The following is a 14484-nucleotide window of genomic DNA, read 5'->3' as shown; positions in this document are numbered from 1 at the left end:
CGGTAACTTTTTTTTATTGTTTTAAGAACTATTTTATAGAAATATTAAATATTATTGAACGGACAAAATTTAAAAATATCTAAAAATGCTTCAAAATAAAAACTCTGGTTATATTCACCCAACGTTTTTTTTTAGTTTGGTGTATAAATTTTTGTTTGGACCCAAGAATTAGCGCTCATTGGACAAATAGCTTGAATATACCGTTAACACGTGTTCTTTCTTACGCAAAAGTGATAGAAACGGATCAGCTTATAATAAGATCACCGTATTTAGCAACCGCATCGGTTCTTTTATGTATATTTGTATACTCTTTGAAAATAAACCGAGGTTTAGAAAAGAGAATACCTCTTTAATAAAATTAATCAAAACAAAAGTGCAATAGAAATGTTCAAAACAGACCTATGAGTAAATTTGAAAATTTTTAATTTAGTTAAATTTAATATATCTTAAAAATATATCAAACTTTTAATGACTGAATGTTCTGGCTGCGGTTGACCTTTCTGAAGAGTTTCCCGTATAAAGGAATGCATCAAAAAGTGATACCTTGTTAAGCTCCATGGCGAATTGGCGTAGCTTTTTCTGTTAGGATATAACGTATATATACTGACCGCTCTGCAAACTCTTATTAGCTTGCAGCAAATTTAAAAATGAAGTGTTTGGGTAAGTGGAAAATTATATTTAATCCAGAACAAGTCAATAGCTTTGCTTCAGGTCTGCTTTTCTTGGCAGTGTCAGTGGCCGGCCGCTTTACGGATGACTTGTACAAACTTTTGGGCAAAGAAAATGGAGACAAGAATCTTATATGCTCCCCCCTTTCCGTCGAAATCGCCATGAGCATGGTCTACATGGCAGCTGAGGGAAATACAGCCGCAGAACTGAGGAAAGTCCTGAAACTGCCCGCCGATAAGAAGGAAGTGTCCAAAAAATACAAGGAGCTTTTGACAGGTCTCGAAGGGCGTGAAAAGGTGGCCATCCTTGATTTGGCTAACCGCTTGTACGTCAACAATAAGTTCCAGCTGGTTCCGGAGTACAATCAGGTGGTCAGGGACTCCTTTAAGGCCGAAGCGGAGGCTATAAGCATGGCAAATCCAGGCAATGCAGCTTCCATTATCAACAAGTGGGTCAACGATCAGACGAGTGGCAGGATAAAAAATATAATCTCATCCACTGATATAACCTCGGATCTCGTAGTTGTACTCCTGAATGCTATTTACTTTAAGGGCCAGTGGAAGTACAAGTTCGACCCAAAAATTACACAGAAAGCCGATTTCCAAGTTACACAAAAAAATCGCCTTCCTGTCGAGATGATGTCACAAACTGGCGCATTTAGGGCGGCAGATTTAAAATCTTTAGATGCCAAAGTGATTGAGCTTCCTTACCGGAATTCAAGCCTATCAATGCTTATATTTTTACCCAACAAAGTCGATGGTCTGCAGGAATTGGAGAGCAAAATCGCCGGCTTTTCCGGGCCCTTACAAGAATTGAGAGTGAGATTGAAGCTGCCCAAGTTCAAAATCGAATTTTCTGCAGACCTAATCAAATTTCTTGAAAAGGTGGGTGTGTCCTTAAAGTTATATAGTTATATATAATCAATTATATAATTAAATCTTATAGATGGGCATACGAGAGGCATTCAGCAACTCAGCAAAATTAAGCGGCCTGGTATCAAAACCAGCGGTTAAGATCGGTAAAGTTTTTCAAAAGGCCTTCATAGAGGTCAATGAAGAGGGGGCCGAGGCAGCGGCTGTAACAGGTAATATAGGTTTGATGAGTATTTTGAATATTTAACAATATATATTAAAATCCGCAGCTTTAAAGATTATTATAAGGAAAGGTCCATCGCCTGACATGGAATTTATTGCCGATCATCCATTTGCCTACGTCATTCGAGATGAAAACACCATTTACTTTCAGGGACACTTTGTAAAGCCAGGGAAATGAAATATATAAAAAGTATAAAATTCCTAAGCCGCTTTAAGTTCTTGAATTTTTATTTAAATTGTGTGTCTATTTGAACTTGATGTGAAATTGAGTGTGGTTTCATAGAGTTTACACAACTATATACAATTTCATTCATTCATAATTCCTTATGTTGGTACATATTTGTAATCCCTAGCTAACTCCTATGATAAAAGAGCATCTCGAGAGAGTGCAAAAACTAATTTCATTTACCTGTTTGGGATAAAAATGAAGCAAGAGCCAAAAGAGCGACCTGGCCAAAGTCTCCTCTTTGTATGAATGATTGATTATACATTTTCAAAAATAAGTTGAGCTATAATAACATGATAATCATGAGTCTGCCTCAATTAATCGATGATCTTCAGCGCCTTTCCGAGGATCAGGATAGTGCGGATGTGATATTTATTTGTGGCAGAGATGAACGCATTTATGCCCACAGATTGATGCTGATGGCCCGGTAAGTTTTTAGTCATATGTTATTAAATTTATTTTAATTAGACTAATTTTGAAATATGTATTTAATCCTTGTGTTGATCATATTTGGTTACTGAAGATTTTTGATGAGTATTCCAAAAATGAACTATTATTTTTTGACATCCTTTGTTGAACGCGACAAACTTTAAAACTGCTTCAAAATAAAAACTCTGGTTATATTTACCCAACGTTTTTTTTTAGTTTGGTGTACAAATATTCGTTTGGACCCAAGAATTAGCGCTTATTGGACAAATAGCTTGAATATACCGTTAACACGTGTTCTTTCTTACGCAAAAGTGATAGAAACGGATCAGCTTATAATAAGATCACCGTATTTAGCAACCGCATCGGTTCTTTTATGTATATTTGTATACTCTTTGAAAATAAACCGAGGTTTAGAAATGAGAATAATTAAAACAAAAGTGCAATAGAAATATTCAAAACAGACCTTTCGCACTCTTTTATGAGTAAATTTAAAAATTTTTAATTTAGTTAAATTTAATATATCTTAAAAATATATCAAACTTTTAATGACTGAATGTTCTGGCTGCGGTTGACCTTTCTGAAGAGTTTCCCGTATAAAGGAATGCATCAAAAAGTGATACCTTGTTAAGCTCCATGGCGAATTGGCGTAGCTTTTTCTGTTAGGATATAACGTATATATACTGACCGCTCTGCAAACTCTTATTAGCTTGCAGCAAATTTAAAAATGAAGTGTTTGGGTAAGTGGAAAATTATATTTAATCCAGAACAAGTCAATAGCTTTGCTTCAGGTCTGCTTTTCTTGGCAGTGTCAGTGGCCGGCCGCTTTACGGATGACTTGTACAAACTTTTGGGCAAAGAAAATGGAGACAAGAATCTTATATGCTCCCCCCTTTCCGTCGAAATCGCCATGAGCATGGTCTACATGGCAGCTGAGGGAAATACAGCCGCAGAACTGAGGAAAGTCCTGAAACTGCCCGCCGATAAGAAGGAAGTGTCCAAAAAATACAAGGAGCTTTTGACAGGTCTCGAAGGGCGTGAAAAGGTGGCCATCCTTGATTTGGCTAACCGCTTGTACGTCAACAATAAGTTCCAGCTGGTTCCGGAGTACAATCAGGTGGTCAGGGACTCCTTTAAGGCCGAAGCGGAGGCTATAAGCATGGCAAATCCAGGCAATGCAGCTTCCATTATCAACAAGTGGGTCAACGATCAGACGAGTGGCAGGATAAAAAATATAATCTCATCCACTGATATAAACTCGGATCTCGTAGTTGTACTCCTGAATGCTATTTACTTTAAGGGCCAGTGGAAGTACAACTTCGACCCAAAATTTACACGGAAAGCCGATTTCCAAGTTACAAAAACAAATCGCCTTCCTGTCGAGATGATGTCACAAACTGACTCATTTAGGGCGGCAAATTTGAAATCTTTAGATGCCAAAGTGATTGAGCTTCCTTACCGGAATTCAAGCCTATCTATGCTTATATTTTTACCCAACAAAGTCGATGGTCTGCAGGAATTGGAGAGCAAAATCGCCGGCTTTTCCGGGCCCTTAAAAGAATTGAGAGTGAGATTGAAGCTGCCCAAGTTCAAAATCGAATTTTCTGCAGACCTAATCAAATTTCTTGAAAAGGTGGGTGTGTCCTATATGTGTTACATATTTATATTTAATCAATTATATAATTAAATCTTATAGATGGGCATACGAGAGGCATTCAGCAACTCAGCAAAATTAAGCGGCCTGGTATCAAAACCAACGGTTAAGATCGGTAAAGTATTTCAAAAGGCCTTCATAGAGGTCAATGAAGATGGTGCCGAGGCAGCGGCAGTAACAATGGTTCAAGGTAATATAGGTTTGATTAGTAATTTGAATATTTAACAACATATATCAAAATCCGCAGTTGTACGGCTTTCTGCAGTTCCGTTGCCTGACATGGAATTTATTGCCGATCATCCGTTTGCCTACGTCATTCGAGATGAAAACACCATTTACTTTCAGGGACACTTTGTAAAGCCAGGGATGTGAAATATGTGAAAAGTATAAAATTCCTAAACCGCTTTAAGTTCTTGAGCTTAGCATTTCATATAACAGTTAAAAACTGGCAAAAAAGGAGACCATTTTCATCATACACAACTAAATACAATTCCATTCATTCATAATTCCTTATGTAGGTACATACTTGACATCCCTAGCTAACTCCTCTGATAAAAGAGCATCATCATTTACCTGTTTGGGATAAAAATGAAGCAAGAGCCAGAAGAGCGACCTGGCTCAAGTCTCCTCTTCAGTCTGCACCAAATCGCGATCGCGAGAGGAACGAAAAGCGGTGAAATAAATGCATATTCTGTGCATCAAAAATCTTTCGTCTTTTGATACAAATTTGTAATTAAAATTTTTAAATTGAACAGTCTACAACTACTAAGCAATTTGTGAAAATAAATTCCATTTAATCTGGTTGTAATTGTTTTCCCAGATCTTTTTGTTTGCCAAATCGATTGAGGCTTGGTGTTGGCCAAGAATTTTCAGTCAAGAACCGGTTTCTTCGCTTCCAACAAATTTAAAGTCTTCAAGAGAGAAATTAAGAGAGTTTTAAGCGGGACGTGGAAGTGAAAACATAAACAAGCCCCTTACCAAAATAAAAGACAATAACAAGTGTTTGAAGAGGAACATGGCAACACGTGCATTTTTGCATGAATGATTGATTATACATTTTCAAAAATAAGTTGAGCTATAATAACAAGATAATCATGAGTCTGCCACAATTAATCGATGATCTTCAGCGCCTTTCCGAAGATCAGGATAGTGCGGATGTGGTATTTATTTGTGGCAGAGATGAACGCATTTATGCCCACAGATTGATGCTGATGGCCCGGTAAGTTTTTAGTTATATGTTATTAAATTTATTTTAATTAGACTAATTTTGAAATATGTATTTAATCCTTGTGTTGATCATATTTGGTTACTGAAGATTTTTAATGAGTATTCCAAAAATGAACTATTATTTTTTGACATCCTATGTTGAACGGGACACACTTTAAAACTGCTTCAAAATAAAAACTCTGGTTATATTCACCCAACGTTTTTTTTTTAGTTTGGTGTATAAATATTTGTTTGGACCCAAGAATAAGCGCTCATTGGACAAATATCTTGAATATACCGTTAACACGTGTTCTTTCTTACGCAAAAGTGATAGAAACGGATCAGCTTATAATAAGATCACCGTATTTAGCAACCGCATCGGTTCTTTTATGTATATTTGTATACTCTTTGAAAATAAACCGAGGTTTAGAAATGAGAATACCTCTTTAATAAAATTAATCAAAACAAAAGTGCAATAGAAATGTTCAAAACAGACCTTTAGCACTCTTTAGACTTCGCATTGACTTATTTTAAAACGTTTTATGAGTAAATTTGAAAATTTTTAATTTAGTTAAATTTAATATATCTTAAAAATATATCAAACTTTTAATGACTGAATGTTCTGGCTGCGGTTGACCTTTCTGAAGAGTTTCCCGTATAAAGGAATGCATCAAAAAGTGATACCTTGTTAAGCTCCATGGCGAATTGGCGTAGCTTTTTCTGTTAGGATATAACGTATATATACTGACCGCTCTGCAAACTCTTATTAGCTTGCAGCAAATTTAAAAATGAAGTGTTTGGGTAAGTGGAAAATTATATTTAATCCAGAACAAGTCAATAGCTTTGCTTCAGGTCTGCTTTTCTTGGCAGTGTCAGTGGCCGGCCGCTTTACGGATGACTTGTACAAACTTTTGGGCAAAGAAAATGGAGACAAGAATCTTATATGCTCCCCCCTTTCCGTCGAAATCGCCATGAGCATGGTCTACATGGCAGCTGAGGGAAATACAGCCGCAGAACTGAGGAAAGTCCTGAAACTGCCCGCCGATAAGAAGGAAGTGTCCAAAAAATACAAGGAGCTTTTGACAGGTCTCGAAGGGCGTGAAAAGGTGGCCATCCTTGATTTGGCTAACCGCTTGTACGTCAACAATAAGTTCCAGCTGGTTCCGGAGTACAATCAGGTGGTCAGGGACTCCTTTAAGGCCGAAGCGGAGGCTATAAGCATGGCAAATCCAGGCAATGCAGCTTCCATTATCAACAAGTGGGTCAACGATCAGACGAGTGGCAGGATAAAAAATATAATCTCATCCACTGATATAAACTCGGATCTCGTAGTTGTACTCCTGAATGCTATTTACTTTAAGGGCCAGTGGAAGTACAACTTCGACCCAAAATTTACACGGAAAGCCGATTTCCAAGTTACAAAAACAAATCGCCTTCCTGTCGAGATGATGTCACAAACTGACTCATTTAGGGCGGCAAATTTGAAATCTTTAGATGCCAAAGTGATTGAGCTTCCTTACCGGAATTCAAGCCTATCTATGCTTATATTTTTACCCAACAAAGTCGATGGTCTGCAGGAATTGGAGAGCAAAATCGCCGGCTTTTCCGGGCCCTTAAAAGAATTGAGAGTGAGATTGAAGCTGCCCAAGTTCAAAATCGAATTTTCTGCAGACCTAATCAAATTTCTTGAAAAGGTGGGTGTGTCCTATATGTGTTATATATTTATATTTAATCAATTATATAATTAAATCTTATAGATGGGCATACGAGAGGCATTCAGCAACTCAGCAAAATTAAGCGGCCTGGTATCAAAACCAGCGGTTAAGATCGGTAAAGCTTTTCAAAAGGCCTTCATAGAGGTCAATGAAGATGGTGCGGAGGCAGCGGCAGTAACAATGGTTCAAAGTAATATAGGTTTGATTAGTAATTTGAATATTTAACAACATATATCAAAATCCGCAGTTGTACCGGTATCTGCAGTTCCGTTGCCTGACATGGAGTTTATTGCCGATCATCCGTTTGCCTACGTCATTCGAGATGAAAACACCATTTACTTTCAGGGACACTTTGTAAAGCCAGGGATGTGAAATATGTGAAAAGTATAAAATTCCTAAACCGCTTTAAGTTCTTGAGCTTAGCATTTCATATAACAGTTAAAAACTGGCAAAAAAGGAGACCATTTTCATCATACACAACTAAATACAATTCCATTCATTCATAATTCCTTATGTAGGTACATACTTGACATCCCTAGCTAACTCCTCTGATAAAAGAGCATCATCATTTACCTGTTTGGGATAAAAATGAAGCAAGAGCCAGAAGAGCGACCTGGCTCAAGTCTCCTCTTCAGTCTGCACCAAATCGCGATCGCGAGAGGAACGAAAAGCGGTGAAATAAATGCATATTCTGTGCATCAAAAATCTTTCGTCTTTTGATACAAATTTGTAATTAAAATTTTTAAATTGAACAGTCTACAACTACTAAGCAATTTGTGAAAATAAATTCCATTTAATCTGGTTGTAATTGTTTTCCCAGATCTTTTTGTTTGCCAAATCGATTGAGGCTTGGTGTTGGCCAAGAATTTTCAGTCAAGAACCGGTTTCTTCGCTTCCAACAAATTTAAAGTCTTCAAGAGAGAAATTAAGAGAGTTTTAAGCGGGACGTGGAAGTGAAAACATAAACAAGCCCCTTACCAAAATAAAAGACAATAACAAGTGTTTGAAGAGGAACATGGCAACACGTGCATTTTTGCATGAATGATTGATTATACATTTTCAAAAATAAGTTGAGCTATAATAACAAGATAATCATGAGTCTGCCACAATTAATCGATGATCTTCAGCGCCTTTCCGAGGATCAGGATAGTGCGGATGTGGTATTTATTTGTGGCAGAGATGAACGCATTTATGCCCACAGATTGATGCTGATGGCCCGGCAAGTTTTTAGTTATATGTTATTACATTTATTTTAATAAGACTAATTTTGAAATATGTATTTAATCCTTGTCTTGATCATAATTAGTTACTGAAGATTTTTAATGAGTATTCCTTTCAATTGAAATTTAGTTCGAGTCCCCCAGTTAATTTTTTATTTCTTTGTGAAAGAGATGATTGGCTCCATTCGATTTCCTTTTAGGGAACTTACAATGTTGCGTGCTGGAATCTCGCGCATTCCAGTTGGTCACTCAATTAATTTGTGCTGTCTGTCCATTCACTCAATTCGATTTCAGTTGCAAGAGTTTCAAGACCGCCAAGAGAGGAGAAGTGTGTAGAATTCCCGGATGCACAGTTTCCCCAGCGGCCCCAGGAGCTTCCACTCCGACTACCATACGATTGCCACACGTGAATCCGGAACTGTTTAGGCAGTTTATCTTGTATGTCTACACAGCAAAGGTAAAAAAGATAACTAGAGCTCTCACTTATTTTTTTGTATAAAAAAAAAACAATCATTTTCAGTTGGTTCTTCAGGACTCGCAAGTATTTCAAATGATGATGATGGCCCAGGATATGGGCGTGGTTGAGCTACGTACCGCCTGTGAGGATCACGTTATATCCACTTTATCGGTGGATAATGCCTGCACGTTTTTAACGGCCGTTATGGATATACACGAAAAAGCAGGTAATGAATAAAATTAAAATTTTAAATTCCGCGCCAATGTGCACTCTACATTTGACATAACTTCTTAGGTCAAATGTAACAACATGAACAATCCGAAAACAGGTTTAGTATATTAAGTTAACAGGCGCAAGCACACCACTTCACCAATCGATAGTAATATCAAATGCACGTTGTGTTATCAGAATCACGTAACACACGTAATGCATGTTTTTATTGCATTATTAAACTGTATATATTACAACTAATCAATAGCTGGCAGATGTAGTTAGTCCCGATCTGCACCAAAATGCAGAAGCCAATGTTTGTCTCTAGAAATTGGATTGTTCACGTTGTAATCTTTGACCGTACGTCCGCGAGATGAGGTTCCACGAGTCCATAAACCGGTCCATGCACATGGAAATGCATTTCTACACAGAATAGTTTTGATTATACTGGATGCTAGGACAAGTGATAAGCCATATCTTACCTGTTCCGACGAATCGAGCGAGGTTCCCGGCTTATTGACACACTTTTTAAAGCACTTCTGCGTCATTTGGTTGAGCAATTCCTGGGCATTCGCAACGGCAATCTGTTGCTTCACCTGGTCCATAAGTTCTCCCTTATCCACATTCGCCATGGCCATTTGTTTTGTTTGATACAAACTTTAGTTTAATTCAGCTAGGAAATTTGGCAATACTTTAGCCACCAACCACAAAAACTTAACAGTGGGGTGGCGATAGTTTATTTATAAACGTATATCGATACGTCTCTGGTATATTTTAATATATTTAGGTATACTTCTGCATTACCTCTGTTACTTTTAGTGTGGCCGTTTGTGTGTGATTAAACTTTTTTTTATATGGAGGATGTTAAATTTCGGAAGATGTTAAGAATTTTAGCAGAGTGTGTGCAGAAATGGAGTGAAACCAGGCTAAGTGTGCAACAACTGGAGTGAGAAGTTAAAAGTGGCCAGAAAATATCGTGAGAGTCGGATAAACATCGATAATCTCGAAAAGTTGAACCAGCAGAGAAGACGGGTAAATATCGATAATCCCTGCCAAGCATCGATAAGACCGATGTTTTGAATCGATGTTGTATCGATGTTTCTCCACCGCTACTGTGCCTGAACAAAAAGAAGACGCCGGCAAAAAGAAACGAAAATTTGTTAAACTGAATTAAAGCCGCCGAAAACCAGAAAAAATGTCGTTCAAGGGCAATCCCAAGGTGCAGAAGGTGATGGTGCAACCCATCAACCTGATCTTCCGGTACCTGCAGAACCGTTCCCGCGTGCAGGTCTGGCTGTACGAGAACATATCGCTGCGCATCGAGGGGCACATCGTGGGATTCGACGAGTACATGAATCTGGTGCTAGACGATGCAGAGGAGGTCTACGTGAAGACCCGCCAGCGCAGGAATCTGGGAAGGATCATGCTGAAGGGCGACAACATCACGCTCATACAGAACGTCAGTCCCACAAAGGACTAGGGACACAGCCCCTATCCTACCAATTCCACCTGCGACAGCTGCACGTCCTAAATATAAGTTAAATAAATGTAAAGCCGAAATTTGAAGACGAATGTTCAAATAAAAAGGTAGACTTTCTTAAAGCGTAAGACTTTTCAATGGGTTAGGTAAAAGATTAGAATGCATACAGGACGATTTCAGGGAATATTTATTTAAAATAAGAAGTCTTCGAAAGGTAAAGGTCTTTTATTTCCACAAAGTAAATTCTTGGCTAATAACACTAAACTCTCCCTTTTTACAGGTGCCAAATGCGCTGCCTCGTTTATGGAACGCTGCATCATCTTTATAGGCGAAAATGCCAACGAGTGCGTCAAGACTAATGCGTTCCTTACTCTGACCAAGGATGCAATCATCAAGATTATTTCATCCGACTATGTAAGAGCATTACAACGTAAATTCAAGCCAGAATAACTTCCCGTCAGAAATGAAACTCAAAGTATTTGGAATTAATTAATATACAACACTTTGTTGTGCCCATTTTCACTAAAATACTTCTCATATTCGAATAACAGCTATAGTTCCCTTGTTAAATAATTTAACGCTCTCTAGAGTTTAAGCTCCGTCAGTCCATAAATAACATTCATGTAATATGAATACCTTAAAATAGATATGTTAAATCATACAACATCCATTTTTTAACTAAAACCCCCAAAAAATTATTATTTTTGATAGATTTGATTTCTTTTCATACGAATGTTTAAATGACGTTTTCAAATATAGTAGATTCCTGGAACTTTATCAGAAATATATATGATTTATTTAGATATTAATCAAATATTTACTTTAAAATGTATGTCCTAAAAAACCCGAACACTCCATACATTTTTGATGAAATTCCAAGAAATTACTATGTTTAATAGATTTAAATTATTCTTCAAGTAACAAAACACTCTGTTTTTCCATTAGTTTTGCTTGGAGGAGGAGGAAGTGTGGCGTTGCGTTTTGTCGTGGGCCAAATACCAGGCAGGAGTCACTCAACCCACTGCCCATTGGACTGAGGAGGAGAGAGCGCGGGTCTGCCAACATTTAAGCGGTGTAATGGGTCACGTACGACTGCTCCTCATCGATAGCCAAGTTTTTGCGGAGGAAGTGGAGCCCACTGGAGCTGTACCTATGGAGCTATCTCTCGAACGCTATCGTTATGCCGCTCTGCATGCTAACAAAATGATGGATAACGATAAAAGAATTCAGCCCCGTTTAACTGTAGCGGTCAATATGTTTCCTGGTTCCCAAATCTTGAAAAATGACAAACTACCACTACAAACAGTACTTAATAATTGGTTTGGCATGCCCAAACAATCCTGGAGATTGGTTTTCCGAGCGTCCACACATGGCTTCGATTCGGGGTCCTTTCATCGTTATTGTGATGGCGTGGCTCCCTGCATGGTTATTGGCCTGGGATCGCATGGAGAGATCAGTGGTGGCTTTACGGATGTGGCCTGGACCAAAACGAGTCGGAAGGGTGGTTACGTCCAATCCGAGCGGGCCTTTCTTTTTGCCCTGAACCCTGCCAATGGGGAACAGCCAGTCAAGTTCGATATAGTAAAGAAACCATATGCCATCTGCTACCATCCTGAGTAAGTAAAATATTATTGCTTGACGAAACGGTCTAATAAAATGTATGTTTTCTTTTTATATAAAGCTTTGATAAAAGCATTCTTTATAAAAGACATTTTAAAAGCATACCAAAGAAAAATAAATATAAATTTAGTGGTTTTTTTTAGCTTAGTCTTTTTAAAATGAAAATAAATTTTACATTTCTAAATTGGATGCTGAATTAAGCAAGATATTATTCAATAGTTATTTCTTAGGCATTAATGTAAATGTTGTTTTTTTTTAAATTTTAAACATGAATACAGATTTTTATGCGGTATTTTGAATTGAAAAGATACGTAAAATTAAATAACTAAACTTGTGACGTACTTCTCTTTTTTAATTTTTTGCACTTATGGGTAAGGGATGTGTAATGTTTTGCATCAAACGAGCATTTGCCATATAAAGGGTTAGTTAGTTCTGTATTTAACCTTAAACATGTGACTAAATTACAACTCTAAATGTATTTTATAGTTGTGGTCCCATTTTTGGAGCTGGAGCGGATTTGCTTATCTCCAGCAACTGCAATACAAACATGGATTCCTATTCAAATCTTCCGCATTCCTACGATGGAGCCAATGCTGCACACCTGACTCTCTTCGGGGACTACAACTTCACCATCACTGACTACGAGGTATACACCATAGCCTCGCCAAGTGGGAGTGCCGGTAGTGGAGCAAGTAACAGCAGCAATCACAGCCAGAACCTTTCGGCCAATGGACAAGCTCCTGGAGTGCCCACAAAGGCCAAGTACGATAGGTATTAGAAACCGGAGAGAAAACTTGTAGTTGCATCAGCTATGCTGGCAATAAAACTATTTCCTCGAACGATCCAAAACACTCGAATATTGTAATCCCAGATCCGCAACGGCTGGGCTAATGGCATTAGGTGTCGGGTTCATGACTCCGCCCAAGGTAAAAACCAGAAATCGAAAGGTAATTAATGAATTGTTATATAAAGAAAACTATTTTGGCGGCTGTCTTGACTTCCATCCAGACGCCAAGAATCGAACCAAATTAATTAACTGGTTTCCCACTTGTATGTAAAGCTTAAAGTGTTACCAAAAAATACAAAAAAAAACTAGAGGGTAGCTCGAGGAGTTGATAGTTTTCGCAGAATAAATACTTGAACATGGTGCCAGGTACCTGGCGGTCACTTTAGCTATTTTTCATGAAATCTAGATTTTATGACATTAAACGAAAAATAAGTTTAAAAAAGAATGGATGATCTGAGTTATTTAAATGCTTTGGATCACTGTTTTTTTTTAAACAGGTTATTTTTAAAAAGTATTAAAAAATTGTATATTTAAAATATAAAAGTATTTTTAATTGAGTAAATCTAAATATCTGTAATACATGAAATACAAATGTTATTATGACATAATATGTATACATCCCTATCTTATTTTTCGTTTCTGATAACTATTACAAATTTTCCCTAAAAAAAACACTTTTTTAATTTTGCTTAACGAAAACTGTGTGATTTTACATTTTTTTTTTACTATTTAAGTAGTCAAAGCACTATGTTTCCCTTCAGAACGTTCATTAACTCATGGCTTTGCTCTCGCAGTGACTGCTCCACATTGTTACAGATATAAATCTGTCTATATAATAGTTATGAATGTGCACTTGAACCTGGTCCACACCTCTCGAATAGTGGAACAATTGACAAAGAAAAACAAATGCGTAAATGGCAATTTCTGTTGCTGTTCCAATTCACTTCACAGTCGGGCTTAAGCCATAACAATGTTGAGCTATAATGAAATCTGCGGCAACACCTCCCTAACAACCCCTCGTCGGAAATGCTGAATGCTGAAGTTGCTCGCGACTGGTTTTCAACTACTTTTAAAAATGCTTCTGATAAATTGGTCCACGCTCTAAATTGGTTCTAATTAAAGCTTTTTTATGCTGATCGAATCGATCAACATCGATGGCCTGGGCCCCCACATTTTTGTCATTCGTTTCGACCTGGGGATTGGAGATCCAAAACCGAAACCCCGAAAAAAATACCTAGAGAGAACCCTCGACAATGGCAGCCAGCAACAAACACTTGATTTTGTGGCGTTTGGCGTTTTATTTGATTGTGGCTGCACAACGGATTGTCAGTTAAAATTTGTTAACGACTTAAGGCCACAGCTCGAGAGCCACCTTTCGATAAGGTCTTAAAATTGTTGCCGGCGCTGTTTCACTTCTCTTTGACAGACGACAAAAGACCCGGGGCGATTTAATATCCAGGTCCAGGCGCTAGAAGGAATGTCATTTCAGTTCGATTTTGCGTCAAATTATTTGATTGTCGAGTGGATTTTTTGGCTTGGATTTCGGAGCCATGAATTCGTTATGCTCCATGTGCTGGCAGGCTAAATCCGACCAAGAAGTTTCAATGTCTGTCGCATGAAAAGGGAAAGGCAAAAAACTATAACTAACGCTTGAAGCTGTTTTTTTTTCGTTTAATCTGAACTATGTGCAAACTTGTTCTGGCCTTATTAAATCGGTTCG

General features: G+C 37.7%; 6 protein-coding genes across 8 annotated transcripts; 5 read left to right on the top strand and 1 right to left on the bottom strand.

Annotated features, from left to right (window-relative positions):
- Positions 1-493: 493 nt before the first annotated feature.
- On the top strand, positions 494-1968 carry LOC108138275 (serine protease inhibitor 42Dd-like). The gene is made up of 4 exons (XM_017260427.2): positions 494-660; positions 712-1553; positions 1615-1753; positions 1811-1968. Exons 1-4 carry the CDS (start codon positions 648-650, stop codon positions 1939-1941), a joined length of 1125 nt encoding a protein of 374 aa, XP_017115916.2. The 5' UTR covers positions 494-647; the 3' UTR covers positions 1942-1968.
- A 1082-nt stretch (positions 1969-3050) lies between these two features.
- Positions 3051-4877, top strand: LOC121467843 (serine protease inhibitor 42Dd-like). The gene is made up of 4 exons (XM_041710264.1): positions 3051-3155; positions 3207-4048; positions 4112-4259; positions 4317-4877. Exons 1-4 carry the CDS (start codon positions 3143-3145, stop codon positions 4439-4441), a joined length of 1128 nt encoding a protein of 375 aa, XP_041566198.1. The 5' UTR covers positions 3051-3142; the 3' UTR covers positions 4442-4877.
- LOC108138274 (BTB/POZ domain-containing protein 9) lies at positions 4710-12826 on the top strand. 3 transcript variants are annotated; one of them, XM_041710260.1, is made up of 7 exons: positions 4710-4798; positions 4890-5288; positions 8505-8667; positions 8731-8893; positions 10638-10771; positions 11303-11973; positions 12464-12826. In XM_041710260.1, the coding sequence occupies exons 2-7, from the start codon at positions 5164-5166 to the stop codon at positions 12753-12755; spliced, it is 1548 nt and encodes a 515-aa protein (XP_041566194.1). In that variant the 5' UTR covers positions 4710-4798; positions 4890-5163; the 3' UTR covers positions 12756-12826. The 3 variants fall into 3 exon arrangements, with proteins under 3 accessions (XP_041566194.1, XP_041566195.1, XP_041566196.1); XM_041710261.1 differs by lacking the exons at positions 4710-4798; positions 4890-5288 and adding exons at positions 7631-7719; positions 7811-8209; XM_041710262.1 differs by lacking the exons at positions 4710-4798; positions 4890-5288 and adding an exon at positions 7650-7719.
- On the top strand, positions 5962-7798 carry LOC121467842 (serine protease inhibitor 42Dd-like). Its single transcript, XM_041710263.1, has 4 exons — positions 5962-6076; positions 6128-6969; positions 7033-7180; positions 7238-7798. The coding sequence occupies exons 1-4, from the start codon at positions 6064-6066 to the stop codon at positions 7360-7362; spliced, it is 1128 nt and encodes a 375-aa protein (XP_041566197.1). The 5' UTR covers positions 5962-6063; the 3' UTR covers positions 7363-7798.
- On the bottom strand, positions 9069-9608 carry LOC108138277 (mitochondrial import inner membrane translocase subunit Tim13). Its single transcript, XM_017260429.2, has 2 exons — positions 9360-9608; positions 9069-9300 (listed from the first exon to the last, which is right to left on the bottom strand). The coding sequence occupies exons 1-2, from the start codon at positions 9513-9515 to the stop codon at positions 9202-9204; spliced, it is 255 nt and encodes an 84-aa protein (XP_017115918.1). The 5' UTR covers positions 9516-9608; the 3' UTR covers positions 9069-9201.
- Positions 9962-10479, top strand: LOC108138276 (probable small nuclear ribonucleoprotein E). The gene has a single exon (XM_017260428.2). It carries the CDS (start codon positions 10073-10075, stop codon positions 10355-10357), a length of 285 nt encoding a protein of 94 aa, XP_017115917.1. The 5' UTR covers positions 9962-10072; the 3' UTR covers positions 10358-10479.
- Positions 12827-14484: the final 1658 nt, after the last annotated feature.

This window comes from Drosophila elegans, unplaced genomic scaffold, assembly GCF_018152505.1.
Source record: "Drosophila elegans isolate 14027-0461.03 unplaced genomic scaffold, ASM1815250v1 contig_814, whole genome shotgun sequence".
NCBI classification, from domain to species: domain Eukaryota; kingdom Metazoa; phylum Arthropoda; class Insecta; order Diptera; family Drosophilidae; genus Drosophila; species Drosophila elegans.
This window is presented reverse-complemented; position numbering and strand designations above follow the sequence as displayed.

Bases quoted from the DNA above. Each gene is read 5' to 3' on its own strand.
- LOC121467842 (XM_041710263.1), top strand. The intron at 6,970-7,032 runs GTGGGTGTGTCC...TAAATCTTATAG, and splicing joins TAATCAAATTTCTTGAAAAG to ATGGGCATACGAGAGGCATT. The intron at 7,181-7,237 runs GTAATATAGGTT...CAAAATCCGCAG, and splicing joins GGCAGTAACAATGGTTCAAA to TTGTACCGGTATCTGCAGTT.
- LOC121467843 (XM_041710264.1), top strand. The intron at 4,049-4,111 runs GTGGGTGTGTCC...TAAATCTTATAG, and splicing joins TAATCAAATTTCTTGAAAAG to ATGGGCATACGAGAGGCATT. The intron at 4,260-4,316 runs GTAATATAGGTT...CAAAATCCGCAG, and splicing joins GGCAGTAACAATGGTTCAAG to TTGTACGGCTTTCTGCAGTT.
- LOC108138274 (XM_041710260.1), top strand. From the start codon at position 5,164: ATGAGTCTGCCACAATTAATCGATGATCTTCAGCGCCTTTCCGAAGAT. The intron at 5,289-8,504 runs GTAAGTTTTTAG...ATTCGATTTCAG, and splicing joins AGATTGATGCTGATGGCCCG to TTGCAAGAGTTTCAAGACCG. The intron at 8,668-8,730 runs GTAAAAAAGATA...AATCATTTTCAG, and splicing joins TGTATGTCTACACAGCAAAG to TTGGTTCTTCAGGACTCGCA.
- LOC108138277 (XM_017260429.2), bottom strand. From the start codon at position 9,515: ATGGCCATGGCGAATGTGGATAAGGGAGAACTTATGGACCAGGTGAAG. The intron at 9,301-9,359 runs GTAAGATATGGC...TATTCTGTGTAG, and splicing joins CGCTCGATTCGTCGGAACAG to AAATGCATTTCCATGTGCAT.
- LOC108138275 (XM_017260427.2), top strand. The intron at 1,554-1,614 runs GTGGGTGTGTCC...TAAATCTTATAG, and splicing joins TAATCAAATTTCTTGAAAAG to ATGGGCATACGAGAGGCATT. The intron at 1,754-1,810 runs GTAATATAGGTT...TAAAATCCGCAG, and splicing joins CGAGGCAGCGGCTGTAACAG to CTTTAAAGATTATTATAAGG.
- LOC108138276 (XM_017260428.2), top strand. From the start codon at position 10,073: ATGTCGTTCAAGGGCAATCCCAAGGTGCAGAAGGTGATGGTGCAACCC.